At 42.8% G+C, this 19,248-nt stretch overlaps 1 protein-coding gene across 3 annotated transcripts in view; it reads left to right on the top strand.

Annotated features, from left to right (window-relative positions):
* slc38a3b (solute carrier family 38 member 3b) overlaps window positions 1-19,248 on the top strand; it is a 59,264-nt gene that overhangs the window by 13,585 nt on the left and 26,431 nt on the right. For 2 of the 3 annotated variants that reach the window (XM_042330931.1, XM_042330932.1), the window contains exons 2-8: window positions 4,372-4,547; window positions 5,635-5,655; window positions 5,873-5,954; window positions 6,279-6,394; window positions 13,367-13,440; window positions 14,014-14,106; window positions 15,244-15,325. In XM_042330931.1, coding sequence (XP_042186865.1) covers window positions 4,432-4,547; window positions 5,635-5,655; window positions 5,873-5,954; window positions 6,279-6,394; window positions 13,367-13,440; window positions 14,014-14,106; window positions 15,244-15,325 — 584 coding nt within the window. In that variant the 5' untranslated portion in view covers window positions 4,372-4,431. The remainder of the gene's footprint in view (window positions 1-4,371; window positions 4,548-5,634; window positions 5,656-5,872; window positions 5,955-6,278; window positions 6,395-13,366; window positions 13,441-14,013; window positions 14,107-15,243; window positions 15,326-19,248) is intronic. The other variant, XM_042330933.1, reaches the window with a different exon arrangement.

The following is a 19,248-nucleotide window of genomic DNA, read 5'->3' on the forward strand; positions in this document are numbered from 1 at the left end:
TCCTTTTATCTGATCCCGAACTGACCATCTCATATTTTCCAAAAAGTGTGGCCTGCCAGTGACCTATATCACCATTCACCACCCAGGGTCATGCATATAAAGGCCTAAATGTACCAGTGTTTGAATACACACAGCTACATCTATATCTAGCCTTCTGCTGGCTTATCTGCTCTTTAATAACATTTGATAGATGAACTCCTGGATCTATCTGCTTGATCCAATTCTTGCCAGGCAAGCCCTGCAGTCTACCAAGTTGGGCTGTCCCCGCTGTCCCCGACTAAAAATCTTGGTTGACTAAGAGTCGTCTGTTCTTTCGACCAACCGATTGGTTGAAGATTTTAAACTTGTATTTTTCCATTTCCTATGTGTTTTAATCAAATCAACTATATTCACTGAGCTTGTCTGATGCTTTAAGCACACTGTTTGATTAAATAATGAAGACACACAAATTACTAGAGGGAGTCCGACCAGCAATTGATTTGATTGCGCCGGGCCAGGCTCAGACTTGCTGCACTGTGTTTAAAAAAACAAAACTGTGAGTGACTGTGTGACTAGCACCCTTTGTCTCTCTCTCCTTCCTGCTGCAGCAATGTCACAGAACATCAAAGTGTTTATCGCGCTGTCCGTGTTGCTGACGCTGCAACATAATTACAGCCATTTCTGACTGAAAAGTAATGTTACCGAAATCCCTAGTTTTTAGGAAAAACATTCCCTATTCCCTCAACCCTTGCTTTCTTTACGTGACACATGTATGTATCTTATCGGCAGACTCAATAGCCTTGGTGTCACGCCCTGACCGTAGAGAGCTTTTTATGTCTCTATTTTGGTTTGGTCAGGGTGTGATTTTGGGTAAGCATTCTATGTTCTCTTTTCTATGTTTTGTATTTCTTTGTTTTGGCCAGGTATGGTTCTCAATCAGGGACAGCTGACTATCGTTGTCTCTGATTGGGAACCATACTTAGGTAGCTTTTTTCCACCTGTGTTTTGTGGGTAGTTGTTTTCTGTTTAGTGTTCTGCACCTGACAGGACTGTTTTGGTTTCGTTTTGCACTTTGTTATTTTTGTTTCAGTGTTCAGTTTAATAAAAGTCATGAACACTTACCACGCTGCGCTTTGGTCCGATTCTTCCTGGAGTGGTGGTTGATTGATTAACAGCTGTGTGGCGAGCTGCGACTAAAGATACTCTGGCAGGCAGGGGGACACTTGTTGTGGTGACACAATGGGGCTGCTGTCTGCTGTCTTCACCCAGGAAGCTGCTCCCATCACAACAACACTGCCCATTGTCTGTCTGTGGAACTGACCCCTTGTGAGCCTCTGAGATCACAGAGGAAATTGGAAATGAGGTGAATCATTGTCACTGAGGGCATGCAACCTGGTGGGGAGTAACTATACCATCACTGCAGAAAGGTTAACACCCGCACATACATTATTACTCTGCAGGTTTAGTGTGTTGACCTTTCAGACAGAGATCGTATATCATAGTCGTCTCCATCTCCTTACCCTCCAACTCAACCTCTCATCTTTACCTTCATACCTTCAGACCATGGTCAAAACCCGAAACATTTACAGTTACATGACCAGCTATGTTAGCTTAAGGATTTATCTATACTGAACAAAAATATAAACGCAACATGTAAAGTCTTGGTCCCATGTTTCAAGAGCTGAAATAAAAGATCGCAGAAATATTCCATATGCACAAAAAGCTTATTTCTCTCAAATTTGGTGCACAAATTTGTTTACATCCCTGTTAGTGAGCATTTCTCCTTTGCCAATATAATCCATCCACTGAACAGGTGTGGCATATCAAGAAGCTGATTATACAGCATGATCATTACACAGGTGCACGTTGTGCTGGGGACAATAAAAGGCCATTCTAAAATGTGCCATTTTTCCACACAACACAATGCCACAGATGTCTCAAGTTTTAAGGGGGCGTGTAATTGGTATGCTGACTGCAGGAATGTGCACCAGAGCTTTTGCCAAATAATATAATGTTCATTTCTCTACCATAAGCTGCCTTCAACGTCGTTTTAGAGAATTTGGCAGTACGCCCAACCGGGCTCACAATCACAGACCACGTGTGACCACGCCAGCCCAGGACCTCCACATCCGGCTTCTTCACCAGCGGGATCATCTGAGAGCAGCCACCTGGAAATCTAATGAAACTGAGGTGTATTTCTGTCTGTAATAAAGCCCTTTTGTGGAGAAAAACTCATTCTGATTGTCTGTGCCTGGCTCTCCAGTGTGTTGGCCTGGCTCCCAAGTGGGTGGGCCTATGCCCTCCCAGGCCCACCCATGGCTGCGCCCCCACTCAGTCGTGTGAAATCCATAGATTAGCGCCTAATAAATGTATTTAAATTGACTGATTTCCTTATGACTCAGTAAAATGGTTGACATTTTTGCAAGTTGCGTTTATATTTTTGTTCTGTATAGTTCCATTCACGTCACTATCCAGCTAGCACATTTGGTTCCTTGGAAGTTGTGCAAACTTATATTTTTGGTTTCACATTGGTTGTGGGAACGAAGCCATATGTTTCCTGACCAGAAAACGGAGCGTTTTTTAAACATTCTGAGAATGGTAGGGAACATTTTGCCTGTTCTTGGAACATTTATATTTAGGTTGCTTCTGATAATGCTTTAATCTGTTTCCTGGAAGGTTTTATTAAGGCTCTGAGAATGGAAATTATAGGTTATTTGGAGTGTTTTAATAACTTCCTTAACTTTCACTGAATGTTTCAATAATAATTTTAATTACACCATTAGCTTATTTTGGATAAAATGTTTAAAGCACAGATGGAAATGTTTTCATTAAGCATGCCAACACAATTATTTTTGTGAGATTTGAACTAGTGAAACTGGTTTCCTTGTCCTCATCCATTGAATTAGTCCACTGCGCCACAAGGCTGGAGCTAGCATGCCATGTTTTTTTACACATACAAAGCTGTTTATTTTAGCCTATTCAGACAGACCCCATTTTAAAGGAAACAAGCACTCATTGAGATCAGGTGTGGCCAACACACCTACACACACTTAACAAGATGTAGTGTAGAGAGAGTTTTGTTGATGCTGAGTGTCACACCCTGATCTGTTTCACCTGTCTTTGTGCTTGTCTCCACCCCCCTCCAGGTGTCGCCCATCTTCCTCTTTATCCCCATTGTATTTATACCTGTGTTCTCTGCTTGTCTGTTGCCAGTTTGTCTTGTCTGGTCTGAGCAGTCTGGTCTGAGCAGTCTGGTCTGAGCAGTCTGGTCTGAGCAGTCTGGTCCGAGCAGTCTGGTCCGAGCAGTCTGGTCCGAGCAGTCTGGTCCGAGCAGTCTGGTCCGAGCAGTCTGGTCCGAGCAGTCTGGTCCGAGTCCTGGGCCTGCCTGACTGACTCTGACCTGTTTACGAACCTCTGCCGGTCCTGATCCTGCCTGCTGTTCTGTACCTTATTGACTCTGCCCTGGATTATGGACCTTTGACCTGACTTTTGCCTGCCCCGTTTGGGTCAATACACATCTGTGACTCTAGCTGTCTGCACCTGTGTCTTATCCTGAGTTCTGATACTGAGAGCAGAATGTATATGTATATGAATAACATTCTTAGACGTTACAAAAGTTTTCTTGTGGTTTTTATGGAAAGTTTAATTAATGTTCTTGTAACAATTTGAGAACATGACTAAATAGAACCACGAGGAAACGTTATGCAGAAGTAATGAAATTCCAACATGGTATGTGATACTTGGGTAGGTTATGTGTGGCTGGTGTAGTTTGTGTACATAGGCTAGGCGTGGGAGGAAAGTGTCTGTGTGACAACATTACGTGGGACCTGAACTGAGGGTTAAGTTGAACCACCTCCGTTCTCAGCTCTGAGAAGCTGACAGGCCTTGTGACATCACTGAGTGGAACACCATGAGCAAACAGTGTAATGATGATGTGACGTTGGCTCAAACACACAAACTTTGACCCCATGCTTTGGACCTATTTGCATTACTTGGTATTGTAGTAGCCCAAAAAGCATAGTGTCGTGGCTTGAGTTGATTCAGAATTATTTATACCATAAGTAAGTGTGTGAAACAGGTCAGATCTTGGATGTTGAAGTGACAGTTTTACTGTGTAAATAAATGAGTCACCACAAATCAAATTCAAATTTTATTGGTCACATACATATGGTTAGCAGATGTTATTGCGAGTGTAGCGAAATGCACACAGTCATTAGCAGAGAGAGAGACTAGCCGTTGAAGTTTATTGTTGGATGTTTTTTTTAACTGAATGCCTATTTATACATATACAAGTGTCACCACGTGCACTGTATCCTGTAGATGCACAACAAGACAGATAGGGGAGTAATTGTGGGATCTGTGTCAATGAAATGCCTTCTCTCTCTGCTCTAGATACCGGAGGGAGCAGACTGAGAGGACCACACGCAGTGTATCATAACTGCTGCTTAGAGCATGGAGCCAGACCAATCAGAGATGAGCATCTTGGGACAATCGCCCAATGGGAAAGGTCACGACCTAGAAGATGACGCATATGTGTCCATGAAGACCATGGCAGAGGAATTAGACACGTGAGTTTACTTCTCCTGTCCTTTCTTTTCCCCACACCGCTCTAACACCTACCTCAATTATTGTTGTTAGACTATTGAATTGTTCAACAACTACCACAACTATAAAAAAATCTCTGTCCGATGAGCAGCTGAGAAGGGCCATACACTTGGCTCAAAACAATGACTTTAGTCACAGATTACACCTGATTGGTGCGGCAGGTTATAGCGGTTAGAGCATTGGGCCAGTTTTACAAAGTTTGCTGGTTTGAATACCTGAGCCGAAAAGATGAAAACCTCTCAATGTGTGCTTGAGCAAGCCACTTAACCCTAATTTGCTCCAGTGGCGCCAACCTACTTTGGGTTGTCCCTGTAAAACAACACATTTCACTGCACCCATCTGGTGTTTATATTTTTTTGAATGTTGTTGCCTCTACTGCATACCACAGAAACATTACATTGTATATTCCATTCCAATTGTTTTTGAAGGGATGCTTTGATCTTACTGTCATATAAGGGTGGTGACATTTATTTTGCCCACTGCATGCAGTGTTATGCCCAGCCCTCGTTATTCCAGTACCTTAGACTGGAGAGAGTAATGGCTTTGTCCTCTGTTGTGTTAGTTTGTGAATGTACCATGTGTTGCTGTCATCTATCTACCTGTGTGGAAACCAAAAGCCATTAAACAGCCTGTAAATGTCACCGGTCAATACAATATATTCATCCACATTATTCCAAACACTGGTAATTAACCATAAAATACAGAGACACTGTTTGTATCACAAATGGCACCCTGTTCTCTACATAGTGTGGTACTTTCCCTATAGTCCCTGGTCAAAAGCAGTGCACTATAAAGGGAATATGGTGCCATTTGGGATGTAGAGGTCTTATACAAGGACCTCATAAAACTCTGTTTCAATTTCCGCCATTGCACATTGTGTTTGCTTGTCCTGTCCTCCTTGTGCTAAGTGTATGACATCAGTAATGAGTATGAAGTGTTTATAGAGCGTGAATGACGTCTGATTTCCTGAGTGGTGTTTGTGTTTCTAAGTGCATGTTTGCCTTGTTTTTGTCCTTCCTACGCCCCGTGGACGCTCTGTTTCCAACACAGAAATGGTACTCAAAACGTCAGGTAGGTTTCTACTTTCTACACACAGTCACACCGACAATCTCTACCTAGTAGGCCTACTGACGATGTCAAATCATTACTCACAAACAATCCTTTAAGTGAAGCATTTTTAACACTGTTTTAACAATTAACTCCCTCCTGTCTGTGTAGCTTGTGTCCCCATTTTAAGCTGCAGGTTTTGGAGACTTTCGATTGTAACAAGGTTTTTTGTTTCATCCAGGTTTGATGATCCTGATGCCATCCTGGAGAATGAGGAGTTTCTGCCCAACGGAGATGGGAGGAAGCCCATGCGCTTCGCAGATGTGAGTGTAGCTGACTTCATTAACTCCACATGTACCTCAACTCAAACACCACTCCCTGGCTTTGTTCCAAGTGGGTACCCTATTCCCTATGTAGTGCATTACTTTTGACCATAGGGGTTTGTTCAAAAGAAGTGTACTATATAGGGAATAGGGTGCCACTTGGGATGCACACACTATGTGATTGGAATCTGGTAACACATTCTGCCTGTCACGTTCCACTTGATAAAAATCATGAGTTTAAAAATGTAAGAACAGCAGCAATTTTCTGCTTTACCTCAGTATTGAATGAACTGAATCTGAGATTGTTATATTTGTTTTGATCAGTTTGAGGGAAAGACGTCTTTCGGCATGTCTGTGTTCAACCTGGGGAATGCTATCATGGGCAGTGGAATCCTGGGACTGGCTTATGCCATGGCCAACACTGGCATCCTCCTCTTCCTGTAAGTCAAACCGTCAGCGATATAGCACTGTACTGTGAGTCGCTCTGAATAAGAGTGTCTGTTAAACAGTGGAGGCTGTTAGTAGGAGCTAAAGGATGAACAGCTCATTGTAATGGCTGGAATGGAAGAAATGGAACGATATTAAACACATCAAACATATATAAACCACATGTTTGGATCTGTTCCATTAATTTCATTCCATCCATTATAATGAGCCTGTCCTCCTATTGCTCCTCCCACCAACCTCCACTGCTGTTAAATGAGCCAAAATATAATGTAAATGTAATCTAAATGTAATGTCTAGTCCTGCCCCTTGCTTCTTAACTGTCTCCTAGTCTCTCCTTTCCCCAGGTGGCTTAGTGTTTCTTCATTCCTCACCTCATAAAACCCTGAAACCGCAAGTGACACACTGAGCACCAACACAGTAGGAGTCACACATTAGCCATTGGTCTGTTGCTAGTCGCACTGCCTCTGCCAGCTTGTTGTGGTGTGATCTCCCTTTGCCTAAGCAGAGAGCCTGTGGAGAACGTACTCCCCAGTCCCAGTGATAGCCTTTAGGCTGCACATAGATACCACACAGTGGAAAGGGCTGGAGTGGGAGTTGAAAATAGCCACAACCTTCGCTTGCAGGAGGGAGCTGAGACGATCAGAAATGCTCTCTGCCCAGAGGCCTAGCCTGCCTGCTTCAAGAGGGATGCTGGGCCAGGATGGGGTGAGAAGGGGCCAGGGTGGAGCTGGGGGGTCTGTGGTGAGGTGGTCCACACTATCCTCTCCCTCCCATCCTCCCCCATTGCTCCAACTCTTGTTCCCGCCCCTGTGAACACAAGCAGACCCTAGAAAGGCTACAGCCCAGAATAGCCCCGCCTTCCAGTCCTCACTCCCCCCCTCCATTCATGTGACGCTGTGTTGGTTTGTTTAGCTGCAGGGAGCAGGACTTCAGTCACAACTCTGCATGGGAACACAACCTATTCTATGGATTCTAAAGAGTTTCTCCTCTAAAGATGGAGTCAACAGCAGAACCCTTCCTTAGAGCTCACGGTCACCTGACGCATCATCACCATCGCCATGGTGATTGTTATCATCTTTGTTGCAAATTTTGTCCCAATGACATGGTGCTCATGCTGAACTTATGCTTTTCCACAAAGACTAATGTCAAACAAGGCCACCTTTGAGAAACTTTGGTGAATGAAGAAACCCTTCGACCTGAAAATAAATGTTACCAAGTAACAAAGCTGTCTTCATGAAGGCTTTCTTCTTTATGAACCTACTAGGAATTGTTTTAGTGAGATTGCAGCAAAGAAAAACCTATTGTTTAAGTCTCTAATGCAGCTTTTATGAAATAAATCCCATTAACAGAGGCATTTCTCTGGCTTTGTGACTTCAGGTTATTGTTCAACAGCTTCAGATGGATGTATTTGTTAGAAGCAGGAATCAATTCACATGGATTTGTTTGTCTGTGTATTCTGACCCAAGGATGTTTCTTCCCATCTAAGTATAGTATTACCGACTTTGGACTCGTCTTCTGGTAAAAGTATGTCTCGATTCCGGTAGCAAACAAAATGTGATTACAAGTCATTGGTCCAAGTCCTTTCTTTTCCCATGGAAAAACAGACTATTTTATATTGAACAACTATATTGTAGATTTGTGGCATTGTTGGTGTGACCGACGCAGAACCTTCTTTGTGTCTCAATGGTAACCTACTGTAACTCAACATAGAAAACCCCCATTTCTCAAGAGAACTAGGAGACCCAAATATAAGTTATCTGCCTCCTCAGCACATGGGAGCCGTTTCAGGGCTCCCCCCACATCACTTGGAAATGCCATACACCGTAGCAGTCCTCAGGGGACGTGGGGGGGAGCCCTGAAACCAGTCCCATTCGCCTTGCAGGAGTGATATGTTATGATCTTCCATGATGCATCACTTAGCGTTTCCACGATGCCTTACTCAAGTTTTGAGTTTTAGTCGTATGTATAGGATACACATGGTATACACCGTCCACGAAATGCTTACTTGCAGGTTCCTTCTCGACAATGCAACAAGAATATGAAATAAAATATAAGAACATAAATGAAATGGTTCAGTAAAGTATAATAAACATTTTAGCATAGGTATAATAGAGGATGGAACAATTTATAGTCCAGCATTTACACGTGTTTTGGGGGATGGGGGGCATGTCCAGCATCACTCAGCGTTTCCATAATTTCTTTCTCATCAACTCTCAGCGTTTCAATGATTTCTTTCTCAGCATCACTCAGCGTTTCCATGGTGTCTTACTTAGCATCACTCAGCGTTTCCATGATTTCTTACTCAGCATCACTCAGCATTTACATAATCTCTTAATCAGCATCACTCAGCGTTTCCATGATTTCTTAGTGTCACTCAGCGTTTCCAGGATTTCTTACTCAGCATCACTCAGCATTTACATAATCTCTTAATCAGCATCACTCAGCATTTCCATGATTTCTTAGTGTCACTCAGCGTTTCCAGGATTTCTTACTCAGCATCACTCAGCATTTACATAATCTCTTAATCAGCATCACTCAGCATTTCCATGATTTCTTAGTGTCACTCAGCATTTACATAATCTCTTAATCAGCATCACTCAGTGTTTCCATGATTTATTTCTCAGCATCACTCAGCATTTCCATGATTTCTTAGTGTCACTCAGCGTTTCCATGATTTCTTACTCAGCATCACTCAGCATTTACATAATCTCTTAATCAGCATCACTCAGCGTTTCCATGATTTCTTACTGGGCATCACTCAGCGTTTCCATGATTTCTTACTCAGCATCACTCAGCATTTACATAATCTCTTAATCAGCATCACTCAGCGTTTCCAGGATTTCTTACTCAGCATCACTCAGCATTTACATAATCTCTTAATCAGCATCACTCAGTGTTTCCATGATTTATTTCTCAGCATCACTCAGCATTTCCATGATTTCTTAGTGTCACTCAGCGTTTCCATGATTTCTTACTCAGCATCACTCAGCATTTACATAATCTCTTAATCAGCATCACTCAGCATTTCCATGATTTCTTAGTGTCACTCAGCGTTTCCAGGATTTCTTACTCAGCATCACTCAGCATTTACATAATCTCTTAATCAGCATCACTCAGTGTTTCCATGATTTCTTACTCAGCATCACTCAGCATTTACATGATTTCTTAGTGTCACTCAGCGTTTCCAGGATTTCTTACTCAGCATCACTCAGCGTTTCCATGATTTCTTACTCAGCATTTACATAATCTCTTAATCAGCATCACTCAGCGTTTCCATGATTTCTTACTCAGCATCACTCAGCGTTTCCATGATTTCTTACTCAGCATTTACATAATCTCTTAGTCAGCACCACTGAGCATTTCCATGATTTCTTACTCAGCATCACTCAGCATTTCCATGATTTCTTAGTATCACTCAGCGTTTCCAGGATTTCTTACTCAGCATCACTCAGCATTGACATAATCTCTTAATCAGCATCACTCAGCGTTTCCATGATTTCTTACTCAGCATTTACATAATCTCTTAGTCAGCACCACTCAGCATTTCCATGATTTCTTACTCAGCATCACTCATCGCATGATTTCTTACTCAGCATTTACATAATCTCTTAGTCAGCACCACTCAGCGTTTCAATGATTTCTTTCTCAGCATCACTCAGCATTTACATGATCTCTTAGTGTCACTCAGCGTTTCAATGATATATTTCTCAGCATCACTCAGCATTTACATGATTTCTTAATCAGCATCACTCAGCGTTTCCAGGATTTCTACTCAGCATCACTCAGCATTTACATAATTTTAATCAGCATCACTCAGCGTTTCCATGATTTCTTACTCAGCATCACTCAGCGTTTCCATGATTTCTCAGTGTCACTCAGCATTTCCAGGGTTTCTTAATCAGCATCACTCAGCGTTTCCATGATTTATTTCTCAGCATCACTCAGCATTTCCATGATTTCTTAATCAACATCACTCATCGTTTCCATGATTTCTTACTCAGCATCACTTAGCATTTACATGATTTCTTAATGTCACTCATCGTTTCCAGGATTTCTTACTCAGCATCACTTAGCATTTACATAATCTCTTAATCAGCATCATCTCAGCGTTTCCATGATTTATTTCTCAGCATCACTCAGCATTTCCATGATTTCTTAATCAGCATATCTCAGCATTTCCATTATTTATTTCTCAGCATCACTCAGCATTTCCATGATTTCTTAGTGTCACTCAGCGTTTCCATGATTTCTTACTCAGCATCACTCAGCATTTACATAATCTCTTAATCAGCATCACTCAGCGTTTCCATGATTTCTTACTCGGCATCACTCAGCGTTTCCATGATTTCTTACTCAGCATCACTCAGCATTTACATAATCTCTTAATCAGCATCACTCAGCGTTTCAATGATTTATTTCTCAGCATCACTCAGCATTTCCATGATTTCTTAGTGTCACTCAGCGTTTCCAGGGTTTCTTAATCAGCATCACTCAGCATTTCCATGATTTCTTTCTCAACATCACTCAGCATTTCCATGATTTATTTCTCAGCATCACTCAGCATTTCCATGATTTCTTAATCAGCATATCTCAGCGTTTCCATGATTTCTTACTCAGCATCACTCAGCATTTCCATGATTTCTTAGTGTCACTCGGCGTTTCCAGGATTTCTTACTCAGCATCACTCAGCATTTACATAATCTCTTAATCAGCATCACTCAGCGTTTCCATGATTTCTTACTCAGCATCACTCAGCATTTCCATGATTTCTTAGTGTCACTCGGCGTTTCCAGGATTTCTTACTCAGCATCACTCAGCATTTACATAATCTCTTAATCAGCATCACTCAGCGTTTCCATGATTTTTTAATCAGCATATCTCAGTGTTTCCATTATTTATTTCTCAGCATCACTCAGCATTTCCATGATTTCTTAATCAGCATATCTCAGTGTTTCCATGATTTATTTCTCAGCATCACTCAGCATTTCCATGATTTCTTAATCAGCATATCTCAGCGTTTCCATTATTTATTTCTCAGCATCACTCAGCATTTCCATGATTTCTTAATCAGCATATCTCAGCGTTTCCATTATTTATTTCTCAGCATCACTCAGCATTTCCATGATTTCTTAATCAGCATCACTCAGCGTTTCCATGATTTCTTACTTGGCATCACTCAGCGTTTCCATGATTTCTTACTCAGCATCACTCAGCATTTACATAATCTCTTAATCAGCATCACTCAGCATTTCCATGATTTCTTACTCAGCATCACTCAGCATTTCCATGATTTCTTAGTGTCACTCAGAATTTCCAGGATTTCTTACTCAGCATCACTCAGCCATTACATAATCTCTTAATCAGCACCACTCAGCATTTCCATGATTTCTTACTCAGCATCACTCAGCATTTCCATGATTTCTTAGTGTCACTCAGAATTTCCAGGATTTCTTACTCAGCATCACTCAGCCATTACATAATCTCTTAATCAGCACCACTCAGTGTTTCCAGGATTTCTTACTCAGCATCACTCAGCATTTACATAATCTCTTAATCAGCATCACTCAGCGTTTCAATGATTTATTCCTCAGCATCACTCAGCATTTCCATGATTTCTTAGTGTCACTCAGTGTTTCCAGGGTTTCTTACTCAGCATCACTCAGCATTTACATAATCTCTTAATCAGCACCACTCAGCGTTTCCAGGATTTCTTACTCAGCATCACTCAGCATTTACATAATCTCTTAATCAGCATCACTCAGCGTTTCAATGATTTATTCCTCAGCATCACTCAGCATTTCCATGATTTCTTAATCAGCATCACTCAGCATTTCCATGATTTCTTAGTGTCACTCAGTGTTTCCAGGGTTTCTTAATCAGCATCACTCAGCGTTTCCCATAGCACTAACAACAGAGTGGGAATAATGGTCCTATAACAGGACATTTAGACCTGAGACCTGAGAACTGTGACTTCCTGGACATGGAACCAAACCAACCATTGAGCAGCTCATACTCAATGCTGTGGTCTCATTCACCGGCTGTTGTGACTCATGGAGGAATGGCCACATAGGCCTACATACCCAAGGCCCTGCTCTTTTGGTGGTCAGTGGAATGTCAGGGCTTAACCTCTGTGCCCACGCTGACTGTGGCCAGATGCTAGGATCCTCACCTCTGCTGTGGTCAGTAGTCAAGGGGCCTCCATCTGGCTGTAGGGGCCAGACTCTGAGGTCTGGGAAAGGTGATGGCATCGAGAGTGCCCTCTGACCCTCTAGGAATGCTGATCGAAGGGGTCAGTGTTCTGTAGGCGGACTGCGACTCCGCTCTGCGCTCCCTTTGGCACAGGGGCATAAGGGGAAGAGCAGTTGTGGGAAGCACTGTTTCTCAGAGTATTACAATAGACCAGGATGGCTGGACGCAGACTTACGTCCTTTATTAAACCCCCCCACACCTAGTTCCTAAGTTTTTACCCTTGACATGATTTTCTCAGACTCATACAGCATTACCTTTTTCATGACTTTGAGAGTCTGCTGAGAAAGCGCTTGCCTTTATTAACTGTCTGTACTTGATCCTTTAGATCAAATGGCTACAGTTGGACATTACAGTTGGTGGTTAGCCAGCCAAAGTTGGCTTTGTTCGAGCTGTACTTTTTCACTGTTCATCCTAGTAATCCCATCATGATACAATTAATGTATTTCAGTAAAACCTTTAAATGTATATCATTGGAATTATACCCAGACAGTTGTAATCTCAAACTGTAATTTATTTTGTTCTATTGGCTCCTAGTCAAGCCACTAAGTGCAGGGCTTGACGTAGAAATGTGTGTGTTTGTACTGTATTATTACATATTGTCAGAAAGAAGTTCACTTCCACAGTTAATAATGAGCTTGCTCAACTAAAGACCTTTCACTGCATTGAAATGAGGTATTGATGTGTTTATCATGTACTCTTTCTCTCTCTCCTCCCAGGTTTCTTCTGACTGCTGTGGCGGCTCTGTCCTCCTACTCCATTCACCTGCTGCTCAAATCCTCTGGCATTGTGGGTAAGCTGACCCTCGTCTTCAGTGGACCTCATGCTTGAATGGTGCTTGTGTAGCTATGTGTACTGTAGTTATACATACACATCATTGTTTGATCCAGTGGCAACACTCCAAGATGTAGGGGTGTGTGACACTATTGCTGAACCATTGAGAGGAGATGACGGTACTACATATGTTGGGCTGCTGCTGTGTCCAGTCACAGGGACAGGGCCAAATGGAGAAAAAGTGATGGCTGGCATATAATTACCGTTTTAGCATTCGCATGTCTTGATTGCAGCTTGGATAGATTAGCTTGGGGAAGTAATGTGCTATTACAATGTAATGGATCCCCAATGGCCCAGCATTAAGGATGTTGACAAATGTTTATATATTGTTGTGCGTTTATATTCCGGGATAGGGGCCTAGTATGGAAATAGAGGCCTGGCATGGAAATAGAGGCCTGGCATATTAACTTCTGTAGATTAACCTGTAGATTCTACACGGACTATATAACTAAGTGTGGTTTGATTTACTACCTGGGTGTCCCCCTGTAAAGCTGTGTAATGATGATGTTGCACAACCCTCTTCCTCTTCCAGGAATCCGAGCTTATGAACAACTAGGCTATAGAGCCTTTGGCACCACAGGCAAGATGGCCGCCGGTATCGCCATCACACTACAGAACATTGGAGGTGAGAGGACACTGTGGTCACTGGTCTAGTTTATCTCAACAATACACATCTGTGTGTATTTGTAGTGGTTATAGTGTTATGATGAATCACAAAGCTCAGTAGTAGACAGGCAGGCAGACTGTTTGGTCTTCCTGTTCACTTGGAGTTCAGGCCTTCACATTAGCCCCCCCCCACCCCCACCCCATTCTCCATATTTATATAGTACTAGTAATACAGCTCTAGCCCTCACTGTCTCTCTCTCTCTTTCTGTGTGTGTGTATATATGATATGGCAGTGTATTAAGGAGCTAAGGCCAGCTGTCCAGTTAGCTAACAGCTGCTGCCTTGGTTACGAGGTGGTGTGTTGGCGTTGGCAGTGTGTTGGCTGCCTGCCTTCCTGCGTGGTCTGATCCCTAGCTTTGACTGAGGCACAGGCAGCACCAGCCAGCACCAACCAGCCAGCCATGTTACCATTGTGTTTCTTACTGTAGCAGTGAAGTGAAGTGTCTCCTTGTACCACACAGAGAACACATAACACAAAGTACTGTCTGAGAATCATGAATCAGGTTGTTTTAGGTCAAGGCGAGGAATTACACATGGAGAGTAAGAATAGAATAAGAACAGTTTGATCAAATTCAGAATGTAGACATTAATTACATGGACAATGCATGGTCACTTATTCAGTTGGATGTGAGGGCACATGAGGGAATAACCACTTAATAACACATGAGCAGTGCACAATTGGCCCAGCGTCGTCCAGGTTTGGCAGGTGTAGGCCGTCATTGTAAATACGAATTAGTTCTTAACTGACTTGCCTAGTTAAATAAAATTTCAATAAAATAAAAATGTGCTGAAATGTGGACACATTATGAAGAAGAGGATGTGTTCTGAAATGGGGGAAAACTTTAATTTGCTTTGAGAACTGTTGAATAGCTTTTTATGTTTCTATATCGTTTTAATAATTCATGCCTTTTAGAAAATCTCTTTCCACACTGTGCAATTTGTTCTTTTCTAGACGTCTGTACGTCTGTCTTTCCCCAGGTGAATGTTCTATGTGGTGACTGAGTGAGTCATCCATATGTGAAGGTGTTAGCTACGTCTTGATTAAATGTCACTGACTGTGTCACTCATAGTTTCTGTCTGTCTCTACTCCTCACAGCCATGTCCAGCTACCTGTACATCGTCAAGTCTGAGTTCCCATTGGTCATCCAGGCCTTCAGTAGGGCAGACCCCACGGCTGAGTGAGTACTATTTTTGGTCTGTCCACTAGATCTAACATGTCTCTACATTCCAGGCCCACAGTAGGCAAATGTTGAACATAGAAAATGCAAGAGTAGAGTGGATGTGATACCTAATTTTGCATGTAAGTGAGACATGTTTGTTCTATAAAGTATATCGGAATGTTCCACAACATTGTTCCCTGCTAAACGCCCAGATGAAGGCCCTTTCTGCCTGTGGAGCTGTAGCTGGTAGCTTTGCATGGACCCTGGTTCACCTGGCATTGCCTCGTATTCCAGGTGAGAGGTGGGGCAGGGGTGGGAGCCTGCTGTCTGCTAGACAGAACAGAGAGGATTGTCAGGAATGGCTAGCACACGTCTCTTCGACCACCCATGGGTTGTGGTGACAACGCCTCCAAACAGAAGTGTTGTGGTGGTGATGCGGGGAGTGGTGTTTTGGGCACCCCTACGGTCCCTGGCTGTCTGAAGTGGTTTCCTGCACTGCTTCTCCCTCTGGCTGGATCTAAAAACAAACCCTGGACTGGACACGACAGGGAGTGGAGAGAGCTGAGCCCTGTCCTTCCCTACCCAGCCAGCCAGCCAGCCAGGCTGCTTTAGGAAACATCACAGCTCCCTTCTCTATTAGCCTGGTCAAAGGGCTCAGCCCTGCATCAAAGCACACTGGCTGTAGTTGACACGGGGAAGTTGAATACATGAAAGAAATGTACAGTAGTGCAGCCAGAAGAGCAGTGAAAATGACTCATATTTATCTCAATGGTGTTGGCCTCCTGACAAATGGAGGTGAGATGAGACGGCTTCTCCGTCCGTCCTCTGTGCTCTGGCTTAGAGCCCTCTGTTATCCAGCTAGTCTGATGCTCAGACCACATGTCTCAGTGGGTTTCTGTGTGTCCTGTAGCTAAGTGATTGTAGTGTGTTGAACTGTTGTTATGGGTGTGCGTTTCATTTCTGGGAGAGTGCAGGTATTTCTCCATGGGGATATTAGAGTTCTCTGAAGGCCTGTCATCACCCTTTGTTGTTGATGAGGAGGGGTGTGACAGGGTCAGATTGTGACGCGTGTGTGTGTGTGTGTGTGTGTGTGTGTGTGTGTGTGTGTGTGTGTGTATTTGGGGAAGGATCAAACACATATCAAGCAAACACACATACACACATTCTCAGGTGACAGCTGAGAGCTGTCTGGCCTGGGGGGGCAGCTTCAGTTCAGGTCACACTAAAGGACAGGTCAACTCAGGCACAAACACATACACAGGAAACTTTATGGCCAGACATTTAAACAGTACACACACAACAGTATGCATACACAACAGTACACACACAACAGTATGCATACACAACAGTACACACACAACAGTATGCATACACAACAGTACACACACACACAACAGTATGCATACACAACAGTATGCACACACAACAGTATGCACACACAACAGTATGCACACACAACAGTATGCACACACAACAGTACACACACACACAACAGTATGCATACACAACAGTACACACACACACAACAGTATGCACACACAACAGTACACACACACACAACAGTATGCATACACAACAGTATGCACACACAACAGTATGCACACACAACAGTATGCACACACAACAGTATGCACACACAACAGTATGCACACACAACAGTATGCACACACAACAGTACACACACACACAACAGTATGCATACACAACAGTATGCACACACAACAGTATGCACACACAACAGTATGCACACACAACAGTATGCACACACAACAGTATGCACACACACACAACAGTATGCACACACACACAGTACACACACACACACAACAGTATGCACACACAACAGTACACACACACACAACAGTACGCACACACAACAGTACACACACACACAACAGTATGCATACACAACAGTACACACACACACAACAGTATGCATACACAACAGTACACACACACACAACAGTATGCATACACAACAGTACACACACACACAACAGTATGCACACACAACAGCATGCACACACCCATACTTCTTTAGCTCCCTCTATACATACATGGTCAGTACATATATTCTCTGGTTTCAGGTGCTTTTACATTTGTGGAGTAAGGGTTTGTTTATGGCCCAAGGTTATTAAAATAGAAATGGGTTTACAGTGATTCATACAGTGTGTCTGATTGGATAAGTGCCTGTCACTCACTCTCACACAGAATAGTAGAGGGCTACATATGAAGGACGAGGATAGTAGAGGGCTACATATGAAGGAAGAGGATAGTAGAGGCTACATATGAAGGAAGAGGATAGTAGAGGCTACATATGAAGGAAGAGGATAGTAGAGGCTACATATGAAGGAAGAGGACAGTAGAGGCTACATATGAAGGAAGAGGATAGTAGAGGGTAACATGAAGGACGAGGATAGTAGAGGCTACATGAAGGAAGAGGATAGTAGAGGCTACATATGAAGGAAGAGGATAGTAGAGGCTACATATGAAGGAAGAGGATAGTAGAGGGCTACATATGAAGGAAGAGGATAGTAGAGGCTACATATGAAGGAAGAGGATAGTAGAGGCTACATATGAAGGAAGAGGACAGTACAGGCTACATATGAAGGAAGAGGACAGTACAGGCTACATATGAAGGAAGAGGATAGTAGAGGCTACATATGAAGGAAGAGGATAGTAGAGGCTACATATGAAGGAAGAGGATAGTAGAGGCTACATATGAAGGAAGAGGATAGTAGAGGCTACATATGAAGGAAGAGGATAGTAGAGGCTACATATGAAGGAAAAGGACAGTAGAGGCTACATATGAAGGAAGAGGATAGTAGAGGCTACATATGAAGGAAGAGGATAGTAGAGGGCTACATGAAGGAAGAGGATAGTAGAGGCTACATATGAAGGAAGAGGATAGTAGAGGCTACATATGAAGGAAGAGGATAGTAGAGGCTACATATGAAGGAAGAGGATAGTAGAGGCTACATATGAAGGAAGAGGATAGTAGAGGCTACATATGAAGGAAGAGGATAGTAGAGGCTACATATGAAGGAAGAGGATAGTAGAGGGCTACATGAAGGAAGAGGATAGTAGAGGGCTACATGAAGGAAGAGGATAGTAGAGGCTACATATGAAGGAAGAGGATAGTAGAGGCTACATATGAAGGAAGAGGATAGTAGAGGGTAACATGAAGGACGAGGATAGTAGAGGCTACATATGAAGGAAGAGGATAGTAGAGGCTACATATGAAGGAAGAGGATAGTAGAGGCTACATATGAAGGAAGAGGATTGTAGAGGCTACATATGAAGGAAGAGGATAGTAGAGGCTACATATGAAGGAAGAGGATAGTAGAGGCTACATATGAAGGAAGAGGATAGTAGAGGCTACATATGAAGGAAGAGGATAGTAGAGGGCTACATATGAAGGAAGAGAAGAGGCTACATATGAAGGAAGAGGATAGTAGAGGCTACATATGAAGGAAGAGGATAGTAGAGGCTACATATGAAGGAAGAGGATAGTAGAGGCTACATATGAAGGAAGAGGATAGAGGCTACATATGAAGGAAGAGGATAGTAGAGGCTACATATGAAGGAAGAGGATAGTAGAGGCTACATATGAAGGAAGAGGATAGTAGAGGCTACATATGAAGTAGAGGATAGTAGAGGCTACATATGAAGGAAGAGGATAGTAGAGGGCTACATATGAAGGAAGAGGATAGTAGAGGCTACATATGAAGGAAGAGGATAGAGAGCTACATATGAAGGAAGAGGATAGTAGAGGCTACATATGAAGGAAGAGGACAGTAGAGGCTACATATGAAGGAAGAGGACAGTAGAGGCTACATATGAAGGAAGAGGATAGTAGAGGCTACATATGAAGGAAGAGGATAGTAGAGGCTACATATGAAGGAAGAGGATAGTAGAGGCTACATATGAAGGAAGAGGAT

Source organism: Oncorhynchus tshawytscha, linkage group LG02, assembly GCF_018296145.1.
Source record: "Oncorhynchus tshawytscha isolate Ot180627B linkage group LG02, Otsh_v2.0, whole genome shotgun sequence".
Classification (NCBI taxonomy): Eukaryota; Metazoa; Chordata; class Actinopteri; order Salmoniformes; family Salmonidae; genus Oncorhynchus; species Oncorhynchus tshawytscha.